Source organism: Myzus persicae, unplaced genomic scaffold, assembly GCF_001856785.1.
Source record: "Myzus persicae strain clone G006 unplaced genomic scaffold, MPER_G0061.0, whole genome shotgun sequence".
NCBI classification, from domain to species: domain Eukaryota; kingdom Metazoa; phylum Arthropoda; class Insecta; order Hemiptera; family Aphididae; genus Myzus; species Myzus persicae.
Window position 1 is genome coordinate 74,619 of NW_019102538.1, and position 24,207 is coordinate 98,825.

General features: G+C 26.6%; 4 protein-coding genes across 6 annotated transcripts; 1 reads left to right on the forward strand and 3 right to left on the reverse strand.

Moving 5' to 3' along the window:
• Positions 1-945: 945 nt before the first annotated feature.
• LOC111032471 (cytosolic carboxypeptidase-like protein 5) lies at positions 946-7,439 on the reverse strand. 2 transcript variants are annotated; one of them, XR_002604311.1, is made up of 13 exons: positions 7,140-7,439; positions 6,916-7,080; positions 6,749-6,844; positions 6,507-6,682; positions 6,208-6,370; positions 5,944-6,122; positions 5,478-5,734; positions 5,141-5,406; positions 4,921-5,059; positions 2,848-3,055; positions 2,584-2,784; positions 2,398-2,497; positions 1,981-2,097 (listed from the first exon to the last, which is right to left on the reverse strand). XR_002604311.1 is itself a non-coding variant. In XM_022312820.1 (12 exons), the coding sequence occupies exons 2-12, from the start codon at positions 7,052-7,054 to the stop codon at positions 1,861-1,863; spliced, it is 2,061 nt and encodes a 686-aa protein (XP_022168512.1). In that variant the 5' UTR covers positions 7,055-7,080; positions 7,140-7,438; the 3' UTR covers positions 946-1,860. The 2 variants fall into 2 exon arrangements, 1 of the variants encoding a protein (XP_022168512.1); XM_022312820.1 differs by lacking the exon at positions 2,398-2,497 and having other exon boundaries at positions 946-2,097; positions 7,140-7,438.
• Positions 7,440-7,623: 184 nt separating this feature from the next.
• LOC111032472 lies at positions 7,624-9,194 on the forward strand. Its single transcript, XM_022312821.1, has 3 exons — positions 7,624-8,012; positions 8,082-8,234; positions 8,315-9,194. The coding sequence occupies exons 1-3, from the start codon at positions 7,949-7,951 to the stop codon at positions 8,518-8,520; spliced, it is 423 nt and encodes a 140-aa protein (XP_022168513.1). The 5' UTR covers positions 7,624-7,948; the 3' UTR covers positions 8,521-9,194.
• Positions 9,195-9,997: 803 nt separating this feature from the next.
• Positions 9,998-12,995, reverse strand: LOC111032476 (protein eiger). Its single transcript, XM_022312833.1, is given in 6 exon segments — positions 9,998-10,272; positions 10,628-10,776; positions 11,633-11,859; positions 12,340-12,861; positions 12,863-12,926; positions 12,929-12,995. Coding segments are annotated over 6 exon segments (1,266 nt in total). The 5' UTR covers positions 12,981-12,995; the 3' UTR covers positions 9,998-10,020.
• Positions 12,940-23,557, reverse strand: LOC111032474 (trehalase-like). 2 transcript variants are annotated; one of them, XM_022312832.1, is made up of 11 exons: positions 23,439-23,557; positions 22,252-22,530; positions 21,236-21,408; positions 20,072-20,271; positions 19,552-19,676; positions 19,338-19,480; positions 18,793-18,959; positions 18,495-18,699; positions 17,565-17,761; positions 17,347-17,492; positions 12,940-12,959 (listed from the first exon to the last, which is right to left on the reverse strand). In XM_022312832.1, the coding sequence occupies exons 1-10, from the start codon at positions 23,555-23,557 to the stop codon at positions 17,361-17,363; spliced, it is 1,740 nt and encodes a 579-aa protein (XP_022168524.1). In that variant the 3' UTR covers positions 12,940-12,959; positions 17,347-17,360. The 2 variants fall into 2 exon arrangements, with proteins under 2 accessions (XP_022168524.1, XP_022168523.1); XM_022312831.1 differs by lacking the exon at positions 12,940-12,959 and having other exon boundaries at positions 17,264-17,492.
• Positions 23,558-24,207: the final 650 nt, after the last annotated feature.

Sequence of the window (24,207 nt, forward strand, 5' to 3'; positions counted from 1 at the left end):
AAAATGAAGTCGTAGATACTTCATTTTTTCATCAAATGTTTAAATTAGCATTTTCTGTACATGATAACATTTTCAAAATATGTTAATTTTTTGATCTATTTATTTTTAGGTATACATTTGACAATTCGGATTTCGTTTAGATTTCTCTTCATATACATTTATAAATGTCTTTGTATGGTCAAAAAGATTGAAATTTGAATAGTATCAGAGCTATATTTTGGCTGAATAATATTGTTGGTTGAGGTCACATGAGCTACTATGCCATTTTTAAAAAAACCAATAAAATATGTTTTATGCCATTAATTGCGTTGGTACATAAAAAATATCATTATTAGTTGGAACGTATTCTAGTGCAGGATAGGACTAAAGATATGATAGAGTTTTCCTCCCTCCAATTAAACTATCACAAATGTTAAGATGTATACTTATTTCTTATTATATTCATGCCTCATAGCATTGGCGGATCCAGTGCTTAGTGTTGAAGAGAGACCAAAGTATAAAATAATTTACAATATCAATACAGACATCTACTAGATACTACACTACAGTGGAAAACACAGTGCAACTATGATGCGCGAAAGAGGGTGTGAAATACCCCATTCTTCCCACCACCCCTGCCATATAATCTTGTTTCCAAAGCTCAAAAATGTGCATTTTACACTATTATTTGATGGAGCTTTAAAATATTCATTTATTTTTATTTTTTGTCGAAGTATTTGAATTTTCGGTAGTGCATAGTTCACAGTAAAAAAATATACTCAATGTTTTTTTTTACATGATCAAAATTGAAACAGAAAATATATTAACTATAAAGAATAAGTATTTGACTTTAAATTAAGATACTTTGAAAAAGCATGTAAAATACTCATTTCCAAATAATTCACAAAAGAATGTATGGAATTAACATAAGCTTACAAAAGAATCTAAAAACAAACATAAACAATGTCATTATATTATTCCTTTAATTTATTTAAATAATCTGTAATATAACAAACCAATCATATACAATATGTCTATACAGTTAAATCAACACTAACATCGTTCTTTTACTTCAAAACTTATAAAAACAATAAATAAAAACAACAAGATTAAATTATTAAATAATAAACTAACAGTCTTTAAGAAACTTTTAAGAATGAAAAAAAAATTAGGATTTTGGAGAAAATGTTAAATAAATTTAAATAGATTGTTATTTAGCATAGCACCTAATTATATTAGTTCTTGATATATATATATATATGATTTATACTAACACAAAATAATAATTAATACATAAAGAGTAGTCTATTTCGTAAGTAGTAGTCTACTTAAATGAAAAAAAAACAATTCATAACAATTAATGTTATTCTCAGGAAATCAATTGGGTATATATTAATTTTTCCACAATTCACTTAAATTGCGCAATGGTGTAAAATCAATTTTTTCTAAATACTATTATAGTACTGTAAATCATTGTATTAGATCATGTATTATCACATTGGATATGAATTACAAGGTGACCCAATAGAAGAATTCAAAATGTATTGAACACAACGAATTCAACAATGTCAACTTTTTTAAGTTCATCAGATAATGATGTTAAATTAATTACTAAAATAAAATACTTGTTTGTAACAATATTGTATTGTATATTATGGAGAATAAACTAAAATGAAACCAACAATTTTAAATAATAATTTAGATTTTTTAAATGTCTTTCTAAAGAAGAGTCAACCATGTCCAATTAGGCCTTAATTAAGGATTATAATATTTATATGTTGATTTTTATGGCTGTGCATCCAAAAAAGGTTAACAACTTTTTAAGTTTCCTAATTTGTTTTTTAAAGAAATAATGTATATTGTTAACTTTTATGTTTTATACTAGGGACAATTATGTATGGAAAATAGTATATTATCTGCAGTATTTGCAACAGCTTTTTGTTTGCTTGGTGTCATCTTCCGTTTTTTTTGTTTTTTTTTTAATATTCCACTTTTTTTAATTGCTTTACGAAGTGGGACTGATTTGCTTTTTGGTGCTACAGCAATAGTCATAATAGGTTGCATTAATTTGGATGAAGTCGGATTCATCAGATCATATGATATTGAAGATTTCTTTATCTGGAATAAATGTAGTAATTATTAAAATATCTAGAAAAACTATATCTATCTAAATGAATAAAACATCAATCTAATATTTGATAGCAAGTTGTATTTAGTTAATTTGTTATCAGTAAACAATAAAAATTAAATTATGTCAATTACAATTGTTTTATATAAAATTGCATATAATACTGATATTTTGATTTAAAACACAAAATTACTACCAAGCAAAGCTAAATATTTGTAAGCAAGTCATAAATAAATAAATATCACCAAGAGCCACAATGAAAAACTATATATAGAATTGTATATTCTTACTTATAGGCTAATTTCCATTATTTATACACAAATGTTGGAAATAGTTGAGAACATCTTTCAACCTAAAGAGCCATTAAGTTCTCTTTTTCAAGTTTAAAAACTAAAAAAAAAAGCTTGGAATGGATGCTTTTCTAAGAGCATATAAAAAGAATAACATTTTAAATTATAATAAAATACTAAATTTACTTGTTTTGATGTCATTGGTGTATCAACGTTTATGTTGCTGGTAGATTTTGATCCTAATCTTCGATTACGGCTACAATCAATAATATTTGAACGTAACACCTCCCTTAATCCTGCTAATGATTTAAATTCACTGCTATCTAACCGACTGTTGGGATTTAAATTTGATAAATCCAAAATCGAAATTGCCAATGATTTTCCAACCTATAAAAATAGAAGCAATAAAATATTATTGATGAAACTTTATTACATGGTAGTTTTTTTAACCTGCTCGAAAACCGTTGGTGTAAATTTTGGAGGAATAACATTCTGGATAGGTCTTCTTTCAGAAACAAAATTTACTTTAGGAGGAATATAGTTAACAAATCTGCCAGTATTGTAGTTACATTCTAAAGTGTAACTACGTATGAGACCTGTATATTTAAGAACAGCTACTCGACCGCTTCCTTCTTTGCTCAGACCAAATTTCTTATCCCTAAAAATTAAAAATTTAATTACTACCTACAATTTCTCAATTGCACAACGAAAACAAAATTACATATTTTTATAATCTAATCAAATTGTATAAATTGTAGCAGCTTAATAGGGAGTTATTTTTCATTAGTTAAATATTAAGTTTAATTATAATATTTATACAACTATTATGTGCCTAATTATTCTGTCTCCAGTACCTACATTAAATCACAAATCTTATGAAGATCATAGTTATAAAGTTTGCACTAGTTATTAAGTGACATACTACATTAATAATGACAAAAATTTACAATTTATAAAAAATGTATTTATGATTTATCCAAATATTGTACAAGGTTCATTTTAGATTTCTCAATAGTTTCTCAATGTAAAATGTTTTTAAATTTTCATTATACATACATTTTGGTATTATTTGTTTCACATCCACTCAAAATAAAACAATAAAATCCTATATTACAAGATTTTTCATTAGTAGTTTATGCTGTTACCAAAAATATTAAAAATATATAGGAAAACAAAGTTTTTTTAATTATAAATTTTAAGTTTAAATAAGGACAGAATTAGGTATAAAAACAAACAGTAAAAATGTTGTTGTAATTTAAAAATATTATTCATGGATACTTGAAACTTTTAAAGTATATAATATTTAGTATACATTAAGTACTATAATTTAAACACACAATTCTTTCGCCAAAAATTAATTCAACTTATTATATTATTTTATTTACTAATAATAAAATTAATTACTTGAATAGCAATAATAAGACATACATAGTAATATAAAATAATAAACCATCTTTGCTCATAATTGTTTCTTGTATACAATGATTTTAAAATCATTAAATTCAAATTTAAAACATCCATTTCAGTGTCTCACTCATGGGTGCCTGCAAGAAGGTGTCGTGGGCCATGCCCCTTGCTATTTTAGTTAAAATTAATTGTTTTATCACTTGTAAAAACAAAAAAATTTAATGTGCTGTGTTATTTGAGATTTTTGACTTCGAAAAGCCCCCCCACCCCCTGGTTTCTATTTCCACGGGTGTTTTTCATTTGACATCAAAAACCAAATGTACACAAAAGCATTGCATACCTTTTTATTTTTAATCATACAGAGCATTTTTAAAATAAATTTTGATTAGTTTTAAGCTATTGCATATTTATACCATGGATCTATTGGTATAAATTTTACAATAAGTTACTGTAGTGGAAATATAAATATAAATTTTACGATAAATTACTGTAGTAGAAATATAAATGTAAATTATAATATAATAAAATATACTTATTAATGAAACTTCCATTTAGAATAATCTTTGTAGGCAATAATTTGTTATTCAATTCAATTTTTTTAAACATTTTTAATAGAATTACCTACTCATTAGAGTTACATACATTCTGACAGCTACTGTTCATCATAACAACTTTTTGTTTTCACATACAGTTTTTAACTATTGGGAATTTTTGACCTTCCCCAGTCCCCCCTCATTCATTCAATGTTAAACTATGAATCAAAATAACACTTAGAAAAAAATTCACCAACAGTGATTGTCAGTCTCATCCACAAGAAAAATAAAATAATAGAAGTTAATGGAAATAATGTAAGTATTATGCTAATATTTATTATTATAATTAACTCTATCAGTATAATTTAATAGTTTAAATTTTTTTCTCATTTTGGTTTTAATCATTCAAATTTTTTTAAGACTTGTTTAAATAGTGGTGATCTATTCAACTTTTGTGCAATTCCTATTACTGGAGTAAAACAAAATTTCTGATTACTTTGTATACATTATACATATCAAATATATTATTTTAGCTTACATTTATTTATGATTTAAACTGGAGTATAATAATTTAATTCCTTACTTAGAATACATATTATGCTTGCTGAAATTACAAGAAGTGTAATGAAAGTTTTGATTGTTTATAGTCATAAGCGTAGGATAAACCATACATTCAATGTTATCAGCTATGTTGTCAAAATTATTTCCATACATAAATATCCCTAGTATAAAACACAAAGATTAAACATAGGTAATAAATGTTGTTGAGCATAACAATTTAAGCTACTTTAAAAATTGTTAACCTTTTTTGGATGCATGGCCATGAAAATCGACATATAAATATAATCCCGAGTCAAGGCCTTTATTTGTAAGACTATCAGCTGTACACGATTCACACTTCTTTAATAAGACATTCAAAGAATCTACATCATTATTTAAAATTGTTGGTTTCATTTTAGTATTTAATTCATCATCATTATTGGATGAACTACAAAAAATTGATGTTGAATTTTCTTCGATTAACTCATCTCGTAATTCATATCCAAGGTGATGATACAAGATCAATGATCTATAAAATTTATCACAGATTAAATTCATTGAACACAATTTTAATATAGAAAAGTAAACAAGTTAAAAAACCTGGCAGCATAAATAGATGGATGAAGTTTCAAAGATGGTTTTAGATAAAACCGGTTGAGATTACAACCTCTAGTATCTGTACGATAAAATCCTCGAGCTACTCCATCTGGATTTAGCATAGGAATTAGTTTGAACACATAATTTTGACGTAGTATATCAGCTTGTTCATCTTTACTAATTAAATATTTTATCAAACCATTCATCACAAAACTAGAAGGCGTTTCACCTGGATGCACTCTAGCACTCATTACTATGACCTACAAATTAATTTTTAAAACAAATAAAGTATGATAATTTTAATTCATTCATTTAATTTGTATTAATATAAATTTAACCGTTTATAGCCATTATTTTAATTTTATCATATAGGCAGATATTACATGGAGAAAATTTAACGTTAAAAAGTTAATAAAATATTTAAATCAAATCAGTTTACCTAAAATGTGTTTTTATATTATTTATATACCTTTTTATTTTTGAAAACATGTGACCTAGGTTTTTCATCTGGAAATAATCCAAATAAACGGCATTCCCTTTCTTCTGAAATACCTTTAAAGGAACTAATAGTTAATAAATCCACAGAACGATTTTCCAAGGATTTTACTATAGTTTCTCTATAAAAATAAACATCCTTCTCATTGTTTTCTAAATGGTATTTAAAAACAAAATCCTATTAAATACACACACATCTGCATGCAATAAAATAATTATTAAAGGGAAAACCAAATACCTCTTAAGTCTGACGGTAATGGAAATTGTTTTTCATAAAAACTTAAGCTGTTACACAACTCAGTGTAAGTGTAGGGATAAGTAAAAGCATAATATGTTGTAGCTTCAATGTTTTTCAAAGAACGGTGACTAAAACTCAACTCAAATTCTTGATTACGGTTTATCTAAAAAAACTCATCAAACTCAAGTTGGATCCATTCACTTCTTATAATTTAAATCATACATACTACACGTTATTGTGTAGTTCATATGCAATGGACCAATGAATACATTATTTATATACATGTATTAATTAAATACCTGATAAGTTGGTATTTCTTTTATCCTTGACCAGGATGCTTTACAAAACTTTTCATTTGATTTATCTGATTTTCCTAAATCAACTTTAAACACGGGAGTCATGCCTTGACTATACATTTTACTTTGATTATTTGAACTCATTATGTTTAATCTTACATGCATACCAGGAATACCTCCTTTAAAATAGTGATTTGATTAAAAATCCTTAACTTTTTCATTATTTTACGTGAATGCACTTTTACCTTTTAAGGCAAAATAGAACCATGACTTGTAGTTGCATTCAAACTCTGTGCCACCACAGTCTGGGTTTGTCCATAAATAAAATTCCAAATCTTCATCTACAATATTACACATTACATAATCTTAGCATACACTCACAAGATAAATAGTTTAATAATAGTAATCGCACCAAGGCCAGGAATCTTTTTGGAGATATATTTCACACGAGCAAGATTAGCAGACTCAAAATTGCTCAAAATTGTGTACGAGTTATGAGTAAACACACCCGGCTGTACTTCGGGTAGGTAGTCTTCGGTAAAGCTGCTCATCTTAGTCTTTAGATAATTCTATTGTGCTTCATGGAAAGTCAATGAGGTTAAACAATGAAATTTACCTATTTTTGTGAAAACTTACAACAGCTGTGCACGAAAACAGTTAAATACGTAACTGACTATGCTGTATGCATCCTAAGACGGCATTTATGATTATACAGTTGATGAGTTATATCTCAATATCGTTCACATTTCATAACTTTCTTCCACCGTGATCTGAAATATTTAATATCAAATATGTGGATCCCGAATCACGAGAGCTTCAATGTACGATTGAGTACAGACATACAAATATACAATTACTAATGAGATAATAATATTAAATTATTAAACAATAAACATAATTTCACAGGTATCATTAGAAACATGTAAATAAATAAATAACTATTAACTAATAGGAAAAATAATAATATTATGTTCAAGGTATTTATAATAACTTTTCTATGAGGTGGATTCAACTTTATTGTGTGTTATTAAGTTGAGCAGCTGATTTTTAATCGACTATTCTTTCAATGGATTCGGTCGTTTCTTCCATGACCTTATCATAGAGTAATTAGTGTTGGTTATTCAGTTATTCAGTTATTGTTTTTCATCAATTGTATGGGCATTGGGAATTTTGTTTTTGTTATTTAGTTTTATTTTTACATACACCCATACAACCTGTTTGAATCTATACACATTCTTCTATTTCATCGTACATAGGGAATAGGTATATAGTTTTAGACTTTTTCTTTTGATAGTACCTATATTAAAGGGTTGTTGGTGAAATCGAACCTAAAAAATATATTATCGATTTTAAATTTTGTTTTTTTACATTTCAAAACTGTTTACATTGAGTTCAACTTATACTCTATAACTCATACTTTTGTATTACATATTTATTTGAAAACAATGGTTTACTCAAATACATTTTTATTAATAGTTCTCATAGCTTTTATTTCCAACATAAGATCTGGTAAATATTATATTGAATTTTAAGGTGTGGTTTTAGGCAAAATAACAGTTTTTTATTTATGTTGTTCAGCTTTAAGTATATCATGTTACCAATGCAACAGTACCGACATCAATGATCAATTTCGTTGTACAGAGTTCATGGATACATACGGCCTAGACCCCCAACCCTGTACAAGTGTTTATAATGCTGCTTATTGTGTGAAACTGATAGGCCGCTATGAAGGTACCTATGTTATTATTATAATTTTTGGATATGTCCAATAGTATTATTCCATAATTTATTGTAAATTTTATTTATTATAGGAGGACTTGGAGTTACACGTTACTGTTCATCTTATAATTTAGGAAATTACTGCGATTATGTTCAACGGCCAGGTGATGTATTAGAATATCGAACATGTGTTTATACTTGTGATTCTGATGGCTGTAATAGTTCCAGCCAAGTTAAGTTGTTTGCATATTTGATAGGTTTATCTTTTTTGCCATGGTTTAGAAATCTATTATCTTAAGACATTAACACTACCAAAATAATCTGATATATTAGTAGGTTACTTATATTACATACATTTTCAATGTTATAATTATTATTCATTATTTTATACATATTTTTTTTTATAAACTGATCATAGGTACTATAATGAATTCCACAATTTAATTATACTACCTATTGATCATCACATATTTGTTGACCTCGAAAGTAAGGACGTTTAGTTCTGAAAAACTAACATTGCTTAAATTTGCTATGGTCTGATCAAATTTATTTAAACATAAATATGTATATTTTAGATTATTTTTATTTTATTTTCTAGAATTAATGGTTTTTTATGGTATTATTATTATAAGTCACATCTACTTCACAAAAAGTTTCCATATGGTGAATAATACATTTTTTTTTTTTTTAAATATGGATAACATTTCATGATATTGATGCCCATATTGTGTAATTTATTCGTCACTTCCAGAATACCAAATTGCATTTTATTAATCAATACAAATAATTATTAATTTTACATATCATTTTAATATTACTAAAACTAATTTATTTTTATTTATATCTGGAAAATTAATTTCAATATCAATGTATTGGTATTGAATAAGTAATACTTTTCAATTACAATTTTTTTGTCCGTTATTTAATAATTTTGATTTAATGTTTTTCAAAAAATCAAAATTAATTAAAACAATAAAATGTTATACTATAATTTTATTTCTTGTTGATTTTTTTTTAATGTATTATTATTTGGTATAGATAACAAATATTATGTTTGGAGGATTCATCAAAACCCTATACATTGTATATAGGCCATTAAATTAAGTTTAAATTAATTCTAGTAATGTAATAATATGAGAAAAAAAATTATTTGTACCGATGTATGCAGTTATGGTATTCTGCAATAATAATGAAATGATTTACACAATGATGTGGACATCCAAATCGTGGAAACAATTTTCATTACGTCAAACAGTATCCAATCAATAAAATGTTATCCTTGTGAAAAAAAGCGCATAGAATTGATATGAATTGTGGTCATAGCCTTTACAAAAATAACAATTTCATTAATTAAATGTTAACAGTATTAAATATTATTTTTTAATGTTTTATGAATAACATTTTTATAAAATTACAAATTATATACAAATAATTCACAAATACATATATTTTATATTAATTTTTTTTATTAGGAATCTCAAATCATATTAATAATAATAATAAATCTTTAAATTATTGCAAAACCTATTTTGTCATAATAGTTTATAATAGATTATAATAATAGTTCTTGTATTAAATGTGTTCAAATAAAAATAGATGTAGCTATTTTTAAAAATTGTATGTGCATATTGTAATAAATAATAATTTAATACCTGCAACCAATCCGTCCAATTGTGTAACTTAACCAAATTATGTTTTTATTACATTTTAAATTAATCATATATTTTTATACTGTTTGTATTATTATTATTAAATTTAATTATATGATTCGTTGATCAATCAAAATATACATTTTTATTTATTTTTTACCATCTTTTGAAATTCTAAACAGTCCAAAAAAACTCCTTACAGGATCCAAAATTATAAACCGATCACTATCTAAACCTCTTATGGATAAGTTATCTTTAGAATTGAAATATATTAGACCTCCAGTGTAACATGAATCTGATGATTGGGTATCTTGATGTCGAGTTGAAGTACAACCAAGTATTTTTTCATCATTTTTCATAACATAGTATCCATTGATGTCATGTTTATCTGAATAGTATATCTATAATAAAAATAATAATGTACTTAATTGGTTATAATTCACTTATTTTATAATCTTAACTATAATAACTAAATTATTCTGAACAATATTAATTGTGAAAATATATTAACAGACCTTTAAATATTTACTCATATATTCTGTAAGGAAAATTGAAAATAATTTTTATAAGAAAAGAATTAGAAAAAATTGTTTTTTGTTTTTACATTAAGTCTTGTACAGAAATTATATAAATAAATTATTATATTAAAAAACAATTTCTCCCTCTGTTATTAAAATATGATTGCCATCCTAAAATAGGTACTATACAGCTATGTTAGTATATAACCTAGTTTAATAATATGTACCATGTTCTTACTTGAGCATAAACAAAATAAAGTCCTGGTTTTAATATTTCAACTTTGCCATTTTTCATTGCGAAATGGTTTCCGTTGTTTAGATTTATGTCCCAAAGATATTGGGTCCAGTCTCTAAAATCACCATCCGGATGTCTCAAACGTCCATTTCCTATGAAAAAGAATTATTTACTTAAATTGCTTAAAATTAATAAAAATACTTCTTTAATAATGTCATACCTACATGTTACTAATGCATAGTATACCAGAATGTACGTCCAGCAGTTTCAATTTTATATTATTATCTTAAATGTTAAAATCAATTAGTCTACTATCAAACTTTAATGTAAGGACAACAATATTTGTGTTCTCTTTAATTTTGAAGTGAACTGTGAGATTTTTTAATTTAATTAATATTTTACTTATAATTAACTTAAAAATTAAAATATTGTACAAAACCAATAAGAAAGTTAAAGTTTGATATGAGATTAATTCACTTTAATATTTAAGTTAACAACACAAAATTGGAACTGCTCGATGTACATTTTGTGTTTGTAAGATGTTGACAGCAAATGTGGGAACAACGTCTTCTTAAGAGGATGTCAGCACATTTTTTTTTGTCTATCTGACCCACACGCAATTTGGCAAATTTATCCTAACAATTTCTAAATTAGAGCAAAATGACTTCTTAAAATTTAAAGATAAGATTATTGTCCGGGGCATCTCTTAGGATTTTTATTATATTAATTTTAAAGCGAGTCATAGTATTTTAAGATGTAAAAAAAATTTACAGTTTAAAAATACTCATAATTTGCTTTAAAATTGAAGTACAATAAAAAGTCTATACCACAATCTCACTTTTAAATTGTATAAGAGGTCATTTCATTCTAATTTTAGAAATAATTATGATTATAGCCATTATGGTGAGCTTAAAATTTGATTAAATTGCTTGCGGGACAGAGAGAGAAAAAAATGCATTCACATCCTTATAAGTTACATTATATCTTTTATTTAAAAACTATTATTACCATTGTAATGTGGATGTGTCTTGGTACTATATTTTGATGAATCGCTTGTAAAATGTGCTGCAGCATTTTCTTGGGTTTCTTTAAAATCTTCGTACGATTCTTCATCATCTGATTCCATAGAAAGTTTTTTTTTTAAGATTCCCATTTTCTTAGATTTCCGTCTTCTATAGTTCTTCACTGTATTTTCTTCTTGAATTATTTCTACATCAGCCTTTTCATTTGTTGAGCTTTAATTAAAAATTAAAATATTAGTTTAATTCAATTAGGTACCTAATACTTTATTAAATCCATCTTTTGAGTAATGGTTTTAATCTCAACTGTAGTAGTTACATTAGATACATATAAACTATAAAGAATGTAAATAATTAACTTAATATTATAATGTGAGTGTAATGCTAGCCTGATATAAAATTACCTAGCTGTAATTTTTCTATTGTCCTGTTCTTTTTACTACTATTCCTCCAAAAACTAACTTTACTAAATTAATGTTAAAAGTCTTTCGATTTAAATACCTAATTGTATTAAAAAAAAAATTTCACATCCAAAGCCAGACTGATATGCCAGGGTAATTTTGGTCATATGATTTACATTCAGTGTGTTATTACGGAAAATACATTTTATTACTATTGGTTGTATAGGTACCAATAAGATCAAATTAAAAATATTTACCCTTAAAGAATAATGTAAGTGCTTAAAAAAAAATGTACCTATTTAATTCATTTTTCACTATTGTTGTTGCATCAATCACAGCATTGCGCCGTTCACGGTTTTTTGGTTTGTTGGATTCATTTGTCTGATATGTCTTTGCTGGCCAATTATTGTCCAATAAATCTCTGCCCATAAATCGATCTCCTTCATTATAGTCTTCTTCTACATCTTCATAGTCGTTACCATCAATTTTAGCTTTGTGTTGATCTTTGTATGTACTGCTTACATGTTTAGCAACAAGTTCATCTCTAACTATGTCAGTGAAGGTATTCAAATCACGAATTGCATCCTCAACTGTACCCACAAGTCGATTGATTTGTTGATTTGTGTCCATGTGCCATTTGTAGGACAACGTAACAGTCAATAGACAACTGAATATGCACAATAAAACGGAAAAAATTAAAACTATCATTTGTATCGATATAGGAGATATTGCAGATTGTTTGATAGACGGCGACATGTTGTAATTACGAGTGAAACCGTTGCCTCCAACGTACATGTTTTGAGGACTTAGCGTCGTATGTTGGTGGTTTACATACTTCTGAGACGTAGCAGAGCACATCTTGTTCTGTAATGATTTTCATACTGTTTCTCTTATAACATCAAATGTTTTTTGAACCTGGATATGTAAATTAAACATTTTTATCTAATCTTTAAATAACCTTTGATCTTTTATCACTAGAAACGTAAATAGTTTCCTTTGTGTGTTTAATACTGCTCCAAAGTGACCTATAATTGATTTTGGTATATTATTATTCAGAATAATAATCGCATCGAGTTGACTAACACTTAATAGTAGTTGTGACTTGTTTAAGTATTTACTTGGGTCTTAGGTACGTTAATATACATATGGGCACTTTTAAATATCGAATTACTATGATTATAATAAGAACTAAATTAACTTATTATTAATACATCAGTAACACATAATATAATAAGTATTTGGTATTTATAATTTTTTTTCATAATAAATCGGAATTTTCTTTTGAGCAATTTTGCAGGTCTACAATATAAATTACCTACTAAAAATTAGTAATTAAATATTAATCGTTTATTTTGCTTATCGTTAAAATATTTTATTGAGCATCGACGAATTTGTTTTACAAATAACATTAATTGATCCATAATCATAGGAGATAATAATAAAAAGCGTTGATACAAGAATTTAATAGGACTGGGACATTGGCCACTAGAGCGGGTGTATTAAATTTGTGTTATAAATTATGATATTAAATTTGAAAACAATGATTGAAAATTTCATACAAAATACCGCGTATTACAAATATTATTAGTACTACTATAAACAAATAAATACATTATAGTACCTAATATTATAAATATACAATTCAATATCTTTAAAACTATAGCCTAGAACGGTCTCCGCTCACTGTTAAGAATAGTTTTTTGTAAGTATGCAATGAATAATAATAATAATAATAATTGAATTCAAATTAAATACTTATACAGTATTTTACACGTTACGCGACTTCACAATGAGGTACGCGGCCTGGTCACAAAATATGTACTGAGCACCGGCCGGTGTCACTAGTTTTCAGCGCTGCACATGAATTGCGGCCCGACCATATTAACGACTACACGAATTGCGTCCCAACGTAAAAACATTATTTTCCTTCCCATTTCATACAGACTTAGAACTGTCGACAGCAAATTATGACTATCGGTGGGTTAAAAATATTGATTTTTATCGTTGTTTAGTTGCATCAATTATATGTAAGTAAAATGAAATTTGTAAGTTTAAATTATAGGAATGTTATATAATAATTAAAATAAACAGTAATAAAAAAAGTCATAGTAATAAAATTAAAAAATTAAAAAACTGGTAAAAACTTGAATGTAGCCGTTTTTAGTGACAAATCCTCGACATATACGCACGTGTAATAACCAATCGTAGCATCTCCCATGGTAATAAACCTACTAAAAATAACCCAATCTACTGACGTCAGATATTGAAACGTTAACTTAATTAAAACAAATAATAATAATAACGAGTTGAGCTGGACACCTACTATAGACCGGAGAGACTTCTTCGGTTTTTTTGTTTGTTTGTTTCATTTTATATGAATATATTTTAATCAAAAACAAAAAAAAAAACTATTATTATTAAAATTATAAACACGATATCTATAGTTTATGTGTGATGTACCTATAATTGTGCAGTCTTAAATAAATTAAATGTCAATACAACAATATATTATTCAACTATTAAAGACATAAATTAATACTTCTACAGATAATACAGTATAAATATCAGTGTTTAAAAGTAACGAATTCCCTTTTAAGAATGGCACGTTAAACGAATTATTTTTTTTTTAAATAACGAGTTCCATTCAAATCTTAATTTGCACAGATAATTGTGCAAATAATTGAAATTAAAAATATAAATTTTCATAGTGTGTGTATTGTGTAATGCCAATGATGATCGTTATCGAGTATCGACGTTAATTGTTAAAACTAATAGTCACTATATACCTAATAGTAACCTAACCTAACCTAACACATATTAGTAAATTAATGTAATATCTGATATTATATAGAAATTGTTGTCATCGCGTCGCAACGGCAGAAAATAGCATGAACATTGAATACCTAGGTAATAAAATCATTTATGAATTTATGATGCTGGTTGTCAGTTGAGGCTTGGGAGTACCATTTTTGAAAATATTTCAACTTATGGTAACGTGTTAAAATATAAACAAGGTTGAATGTAAACTGTAAAGTAAAAAGGCATCTTAATACATTTGCATAAATTATTTTTACCTATTTTTTTGTTCTATTTGGATTTTGGACCTTTAAAAATAACTCGTTTATTTTCTAACGAAACGACAAAGGAACAACATTTTTTTTTAAAGAACAATGTTAGGAACGAATTCCTTATTTAAAAAAAAAAGAATTTCTTTCTATAAGGGATACGTATCAAACACTGTTAATCTATATAATAATCTATAATATATTATATAGAATAATGGGCAAATACCTAAATTGTTTTTGAATTCAACAATTTATTATATTGATAACAATGGTATGTCGTATCTAATCATAATCATGATAAGTTATGATAAGTGACAGACAGAATGTACATTGCGTATTGGCTATTGAGGTTTTGTTTTAGATTCTGAGCGGAGCAATGAAAATTTATATTATCAATTTCCACACACCTCTTTGTGTGCTATTTTTAGACATGAGAAAAATTCTATTTTTGCGATTTTTAAAAAAAAAATTATTGTTGATTTTTCGCTTGGTAAAAAACTTGAAAATATAACTTAACATTATTCATAAGTTGTTAGTGGAAATTAAAATAAAAAGGTAAGCGTGAATCCACAAGAATTTTTCATGAGCGTCTAAAGTTACAATTTTGAAAATCACAAAATGTGTTATTATTTCGAGTTAGAAATTTTTATACATCCCCCTTAAGTTTCTCAATATTGAACAAAAAAAAGTTTAGTGGAAAGCCAAATTAATTTTGTATGCATAGTAGCATTAAATATATAAACCAATTTCGGAGTCCCTTTTAGATAGGTATAACTGTATAAGATAAAGCTATATTGGTAAACTAAATTAGGTATGTACTATTATATAGGTATATCGTAAATATAATATAGGTATTACTGTATTAGGCATAGCTGTATGCCTGTATACCTAAGTGGCTTAAATTTTAAATGAACTGAAGTTTGAGTATGTGACTACTGACAACTGACAAGTTGATATATCTAATACTCTAACCTAACCTATACACGGCGAGTACAAACACGTAACAAAGTAATAGCGCCTATACTTATGGGCTAACCCGTTCTCTAATACCATTATTTCTAGAATGGTAAGTGGACTAATATGAGGTATTCATTATGATGGTCACACTAGTTCCATAATTACACTGCAAATAATAACGAAGCAAATTAAATTGATCAAAATAATATATCAATAATTAAACTCTAAAACGAATTATTACCTTACCTATAATTACCATAATCCAAGTCACTTGACTTTTGTACTCATTCATAATGTACACCAACTATTTTTTTATCTATGAAACTCGAAAATTCTCAGAAATCTGTTTTTAAAGTCGCATAGTAATATTGTTTATATACATTGATGTTATAAATATTGATAAATAATCGTATTCAGATGTTCGTTTTAAGACGTAGTTATAGTACCTATTTCCGGCAAGTGTGCGTGTTTAATGTTTAATAACATTATTTATGCAGGAAACTAAATAAATCTCTAGTTGAATGTTGAAATATTATTTATATACACCTACCTATATACAAATTGCATGTTCTAAAAACCATACGATTCAACATTTCAACGAATTGTATACCTATTATTCGTCATTATTGACCAGATCTAAATAAATATTCTGATAAACTATAAAATATGATTGATATTTTAAACTATTAGTCATTAATTACCTATCATTTGTGGGCTTGTGGCATACGTTAAAGTAAAATAATTGTAAATTAAACACAGTGTTTTACTTGTTTCATAGTAGTCTAGTACTTAGTAGTGATAACTGATAACTGTCAACTGATAAGACAAATACAAACACTTGTAGAGGTAGGTACAGAATGATTACCGGGATCTTGACAACGCGGGATTCAATTTGTATGCATACTCATTTTTTTCACTTTTGTATCAATTATGTATCTCACATGTATCAATTACAAAATATGTATCTTTTAAAAAATATTTACACAATTCGAAATACCATATAGTGTGTATCTGCTGTGCTACTACTGTGACTTATAGGCATTGTATATCCTCGTCCTAATAATATACCTAGTTAATGAACTTCAAATAATTTTAGTACCTATTGCAATAGTTAGCGAAGCAAAATGTACAATAATTTACAGTAAAAAGAAATTTGGTAGACACATTATGATGTTTATTCAATTTTTATTAATTTTAAAACAAAAAAAAAAAAATCGTAAAACAAAAAAACGCTTAACTTGTTAATACATAATAATAGTAAGTGTATTTAGTTTATTTACCTAAGTATTACTGTTTACATACTCTTCAGTTTATCTCCCCATTCATGAAAAATCTCAAATAGTACCCCGATCGTTACTCCGTATCCTTTTGGATAGAAGAAAGAACGCCCATCGTTGCCGTCACTGCCCAATTTAATTGCATTATACTGTAAGTTGTTATTTTTAAGTTATTTAAATTTAAATTTTATTGATGTTATTAATAGGTAACAATAATTTACCTTTTTGAACAAATTCTTTGTCCTATTATATCCCACAAAATTTGTATTCACCCATGAACTGGCTAAATTCAGTGCTACTTTTTGTGCTTTTTCACTTCTAGTTGATTGTAATCCAAAAATTATCATTGATTGTAATTGTGGCCAACAGTTGTGATAGTCCCAGTCTAAATAAGTGTTGTACAATGATGTTGGTACACCTATATAAGGCATGTAGGTAGTTGTATACTGATTATATAACTATGATGTTTTAAAATATTATGTTATTATCTTATTGATATTTCACCGGTGTTGGGTAAATTATTTTTAAAAGTTTTACAGTTACCTACTTGATTTGTTAATCGAATACACTTGTATTTTTTAATAGCATATTTCTTTACTTTTTAGTAAGAGTAATAACTAATACAGTAATAACTAATAATTTTGTAAATAAAACTAGAATTACAATTCAGGACGAGACATGGGAGTGCTAAGTACTCTAAGTTTTCAAATTAGCACCCTCAAAATGTATGCCATTTAGTTCTTCTTTTGATAATTATATTGTTGAAAAAGTAACTATATATTTAATTCATTTCAATATTTGATTATTCAATTAGTGGTATATGCGTAATCCATAATCATTAGACTAACTGAAAAATAGCGTACCTACCTCTAATTTTTTCGTTGCGCCCCCTCCCCTTAAATTATTTTTAAGTTACATAACAACATTGTTTTAAATAGCCTATAGCAGTATCTCTTATTAATCGACAAATATTTTTATGTTAGCAAAATAATTAATATTTTCTTTTGTTTCAATTTTCTCCAGTACCTAATATCATATTAGTTTTTGGATAACGGTGGTTTTTAAACCAAGTTTAGAGCAGAGTAAAAACTATATTATCGTGATTTTTTAGTATACCTATTACCTATAAATTATAAATTATATAAACTCACATATGTAACGTGGTGTCAAATCTTCATTTATAATATTGTTTCTTATTAGATACTCCACTGCTGAATCGCCGTAAAATTCACTTAGTTTATCGTCATAACTTCCAGTCCACAAAGGTGCTAAGTTGGACGCATAAAAATAATTGCGACTTTCTGCTGTCGTTGTGTCAAAATCTAACCACATTTTTTCATCTTCGTTCCATAATAACTGTTAAAGTTAAACAGTGAAATACGTATAAATTAACATAAATATATATTAAAGGTACACCTACTAAATACTCATGTATTTGAAAATACTTACTGCGTTTATTCCAATTTGAAAACGACGAGCAAGGTCCTTATAAAACTTAGAGTTCGTATGATCATTAGCCATGAGAAACATATTTGACAGGATATTTGCATTTAATTGCATTATAGAGTTCAATTCAACATATGCAAAATTCAGAGGATTTATTTTCAGTAATGTCTCTGTAAGATAATTAAATATTGTAAAATTCTTAAACGCCAATTTTAGTTATATATATTCTTTTTTCCATAAAATTTTAAACATATACAAACTTAAAACATTATTTGTATCAAATCTGTAGTTATGATGTTTAGTGACTCAAATTATTAAATGTTTAAAAGTTTACTGTCGGTAACAATACCCAGATGTATTATAATATAATTGTTATTATATTACAATGTCGACTCAGTGATAATATTTCTTTAATGTTGGCTATCAATTTGTATCAATCTTAATAACGAAATACATTTTGATCAAAATGTTAAATTGTTGATAAATATACATTATAATACTATGTACTGATGCGACATGTCAAATATATTGAAATATGATATTTTTACTTCTAGAATCCTTATAAGTATTTCGATTGTGGAAATGTTTGCTTGAAAATCCCCAGCCAGATTCCGAGGCAGCTTTTACTCTACATAAATATTCGTCTTGATCTCGAAGAGTAGGCAATTTTTTGGATATGCTTACATCAGCACTTAAAACATAAGAGGTAAATGATTTGACAATGATATTTATTGAAATTCATCTCAAATTGTTCTTACGTACTTATACATCTCAGGACGAGGATCATATGTGTCGCTCATATAATGAGCCATGATATATATATTACCCATACTTTTCACTTTAACGGTCCTGAAGGATAACCAGAACATCATTTCCGCATCTAGGAGCTATAATTAGAATAAAAGACAATTGTTTAGAAAAAAAATATATTGCGTACCACCTATCAAAGTTTTAAACTAATTAGTAAATTGATTTTTTCATTTTTTTTATGATGTAATACGAGTTTAATGGACGTTTTAAAATGAGAAATGGGAATAGTATTTATAATATTATGTGAAATCGGCAAATACAACAAATGTAGGAACATTTAAATACCGAAAATAGCCATCTTGACAAAACTGTAATAAACCTAATATTTTATTGTTAATTTTAGTTTACATTTTTCTCTGGAAGCATCACTAATATAAATATTGAACTGATTAGGTATTATTTTTAATTATTTATATTAGAATTAAGATAATCTCATTATTTGTGAATATTATAGTTTTAGGTAGGTACTTACATCAACATTATCAGTTATGAATTTTTCGTCTTTAGTAAATGTATAATACATAGACATCATTGTAATAAGAAGCGGTGGTTGTGATCTTCCTTCATAATATATTCTGTTTCCTAATAACACATATCCATAGTTCTTAATCATGTGAAGAAAATTATTTAAAATCCCTTTTACTGTAGTTTTCATTCCACATATTAATGCACCTATAGAATAATATCAAAAATAAAATATTTATATAAATTTATAAAGTATATAAAATGGTATATAATTAATAATGTAATTATATATTAATTTATATTATCTATGTACACACTACAGAGTTGTTATGTATGCTATATTTGTATATACCTAATATTATATGATATCGTACTATCAAATTATTATGCTATAAAACTAATAAAACTCAGGGGGTAATATTTTAATGATGAAGGTGAATGTTCAGTATCTATTTCATCATTGTAGCGAAATTATAATTAAGTCCATACTTAAAATTTAAAACGTCTGTAGAAAAAATGTTTGTCATAGGTACAACCATATAGTACAAAGTTTTGTATAGTACCTATTCTACATGTACATTAGTAGTATCAGTAAACACTATTTAGGTATCTTCTTTTAAGTTATTTTTAAATTACACATTTTGTATTTACCTACTAATTATTAATTGCAGGGCCGTAACTGGAAACTCATTTCGAGGGGAAAGGGTAGGCCATGACATGAAAGGGAGTCTCTTAGTTGAATGTTTGACACCTTGATGGTTTATTTTATTAGATGATTAAATTACTACACAAACTCCGTTTATAGTCGTCAACTCATTTTTGTGCATTCGCCAAGAACCATGTTTGAAACAATTTGTGAAATAAGTTGGTTAAGATTTGGATAAAGTTTTGGCTGGAAGCATTTATAAACAAGCGAAAAGATTTCATTGATTGAGCGGATCTTTAGATTAGATTGAAAATATTAATATTGTTGCAGTTAGATTTTTTTTTTGAAACGGTCAGTCATAATAATTTAAATTAAAATAATACATTTGCATAGATGTAGATTGTGATGAAAAAATAGAAAATGTCCACACAGATTTTAACTTACATTAAAAAAGTACCTATGACGACTTTTAATTGAATATGTGAGTATAGGTATATAAGAATAGGTGCCTGTACCATATTATACCTTTTATTATCCAATATGTGTCCCAATAATTAAATTCACTTTGATATTCCTCGTTCACAAAGTATCCGTTAGGTACATATATCAGTGAAAAACGACCACTTTTAGTTCTTACACGATCTGGTATTTTTTTTCCTAATTTCTTCCAAATCTGGTTTATTCCCGACAAAAATTCTCTAAAAAAAAAAATTATAGTTAAATATCTTAATTTTAATTATTATTAATTTTTAAAGAAAAAATATGAAACTTAAAATAATTGTTATAAACATACTTGAGATAAATTACCATCAGTATCACATTTTATTTACATTTATTTCGAAGAATAAAATAAAAATAATCATGTCGGGTAAGCTATAAAATTGGGTCGCGAAAGTCTTCTTTTTAAAATTAAATCCGAATTTATTGTATGAATTCTATACATTTTCAAACAATAATAATTAAATATTCTACCTATACCAAAATGTAATTTTTATTTATTCAGTTTATTAAAACTATTAGTACTAATAGTACTGCAAAGCATTAAGCAATTTTAGCTTTTTTACAAAGCTTACGTGGGTAGCGAAAAATGTTGGCTTAAAAAGGTGGGCCGTGAGTCCAAAAAGACCACTGCTCTATTCCATCTAAGTTTACCTATTCGACCGACATAAGACGGTCGCCGTTGCGCAGCCACTTGCATACAAGCGGCGGCGGCCGTTGAAAATAAAAAGTAACGTCGGTTGCCGACAACGGCGGTTGGCGATCAATCACAGAGCAGATGTATTAAATTTTCTATCTATTTTACTCAAAAATAAAAATTGTATCGTCCATAAATAAAGTAGTGTACAAAATTTAAAACATTGGTTTACTTTTGACCCTCCGAAGTACCAATTAGATGCATCCTTAAAGTTTAAAATCAATTTGTACTGCTCTAAAAGGTGACGATACAGACACAAACATTACACGCACATGGCACATGATTGTAAAATCAATGTATATTCATCACTCTGCTCAATATATACAATTATTATTTAAATACTTACTTATAGTTGCTATCTTTTACATAATCAATGATTCGGGGATGATTTTTGAAATCTGGTGGTGACCAGTTAATAATATTATAAACTCTGAAATTAGCAATAACAAAGTTCCTTAGATCTCTTACTGGAATAGTTCCATTAAATTGGTTATTCAATGTTCTAAAATCATTGAGTATGTCTACTTCTTTTCGTTTCATTTGCATATCCACAAATGTTTTAGGTGATCCAAACACTTTCGAAATTTGGACAGCTTTTAAAAGATCGCCTTTGCAATATATTGAACTGTGAAAAATAACATATAATATCGAGTGTAATTAATGATTTAATAATAATAATTTGTTGTAACTGTTAACGTATATTATTATGTTGTATGGCTGTATGTCTGTATGCACACAATGACAATTTCAAGTACCTACAATGTTTTCGGCAAAAATGAATGCTACCGTATTATACAATCAACACTAATATACAATAGACAAATTAATTACTTTAAAAGGAATATAATTGTATCAAAAAACATATTTAGTAATATTATGTGCTGGCCGTCTTCGCTCAGAATTGTTTATCGTATGCTACGATTTATCTACATATTTAAATTTAACACATCGTATGTAGCTACATCACAGTGACTTATTCAATATCGAGATACACTCGACACCTACTGCACAGTAGGGTGATTACCTACCTCCCCTTTTATTAGTTACATCTAACTTAAGATTCTAATAACATATATATTTCTAATACAGTTTAACCTTTTCTTTAATTTACACTTAAATAAGAATATTAAGGCATACTGCTATTTCAAATTCCAATTTAGAAAAAATTGTTCAATATTTCATTATCAAGCTTTCAAAATATTAGTCTAGACTTTTTTCTTTAAAATGAAAATTAAGATTCTGCTTTTTTCTTATAGATTTTTACTTAGGACCTTTTTTAAAATCAATGTATTTCCATGTGATTGATGTCTGGTTAAAAATATTTTTCTAAAAATTCCAATTAGATCATTGTAAAAGTAGAATTTGTACTACCGAATTGCACTAAACATTTTACGTCATGCATATAACTCCTGTAAGTACATTGGACATTTGGACGCCCCCAGACAATAAAGACATAAATAAAAAAAGAATTGCTTTAAGTATAAGCAATGATTAATATTTATTTTAATAGTAAAATAAACTTGTTTATATTACCTTGGGCAAACTTCATAAATAGGCGGTGGATGATAAGGACCGTGCAGTAGATTTTGAGATGAAAGACATCCATTTAAAAACGGAATTAATAAATATATGTAAAAAGTATATCGATACATTTTGAGTTTTAGGTGTTATTTTATATGTTTGGGTTTTAAATTAAGTAGGTATTAATGTTTTGTCTGTTTGTTAATTACTACGAGTGAGACGCACTGTATATTAATTAAATATTATTTTTTTATTACAATTGTGCACGACCAATTTATTTAGACGATTATATAGGTATACAGGGGGATGTATAACAATAACGATGATCCGAAACTTCGATGATCATGTTTAGTATTATTGCTTGGCTAGTTAAAGGAATTTACGGAAGAAAATTGATACATCTTAAATATTTAATTTTAAAAGTATTTTATTATATTATGATAATGTGGATAAACATTTTAAAATTATATTATAAAAAGCCAGGTAACAAATGTTAAAAAATTAATAAATGAAAAATTGTTGAGTAAAATATGTGTCTATATTAGTGGCAGCTGGTTTGGGATTAGTAGATCATTCTGTATATTTATTAAATAAAATGTTATAAACAACAATAATTACGTTACATGAAGTATTTACACAAATGTTTTAGGGACAAAATTATTAATGGATATTAACAGAGGTATTGACAATGTTAGTTTAGTCTATATCATATGCATATTGCAGTTATATTGTTAAGATTTTTTTTTTTATCGACATTAATTAATCCTCCAGAATCTGTTGT

Coding starts and splice junctions, on each gene's coding strand:
- LOC111032471 (XM_022312820.1), bottom strand. CDS start 7,054: ATGAGCAGCTTTACCGAAGACTACCTACCCGAAGTACAGCCGGGTGTG. Junction 6,371..6,506: donor AAGAAATACCAACTTATCAG/GTATTTAATTAA, acceptor GAGTTTTTTTAG/ATAAACCGTAATCAAGAATT. Junction 2,098..2,583: donor CACCAATGACATCAAAACAA/GTAAATTTAGTA, acceptor CATTTATTCCAG/ATAAAGAAATCTTCAATATC.
- LOC111032472 (XM_022312821.1), top strand. CDS start 7,949: ATGGTTTACTCAAATACATTTTTATTAATAGTTCTCATAGCTTTTATT. Junction 8,013..8,081: donor TATTTCCAACATAAGATCTG/GTAAATATTATA, acceptor TATGTTGTTCAG/CTTTAAGTATATCATGTTAC. Junction 8,235..8,314: donor ACTGATAGGCCGCTATGAAG/GTACCTATGTTA, acceptor TATTTATTATAG/GAGGACTTGGAGTTACACGT.
- LOC111032474 (XM_022312832.1), bottom strand. CDS start 23,557: ATGTATCGATATACTTTTTACATATATTTATTAATTCCGTTTTTAAAT. Junction 19,677..20,071: donor TCATAACTGATAATGTTGAT/GTAAGTACCTAC, acceptor TTCTAATTATAG/CTCCTAGATGCGGAAATGAT. Junction 18,960..19,337: donor TACTTATAAGGATTCTAGAA/GTAAAAATATCA, acceptor ATTATCTTACAG/AGACATTACTGAAAATAAAT.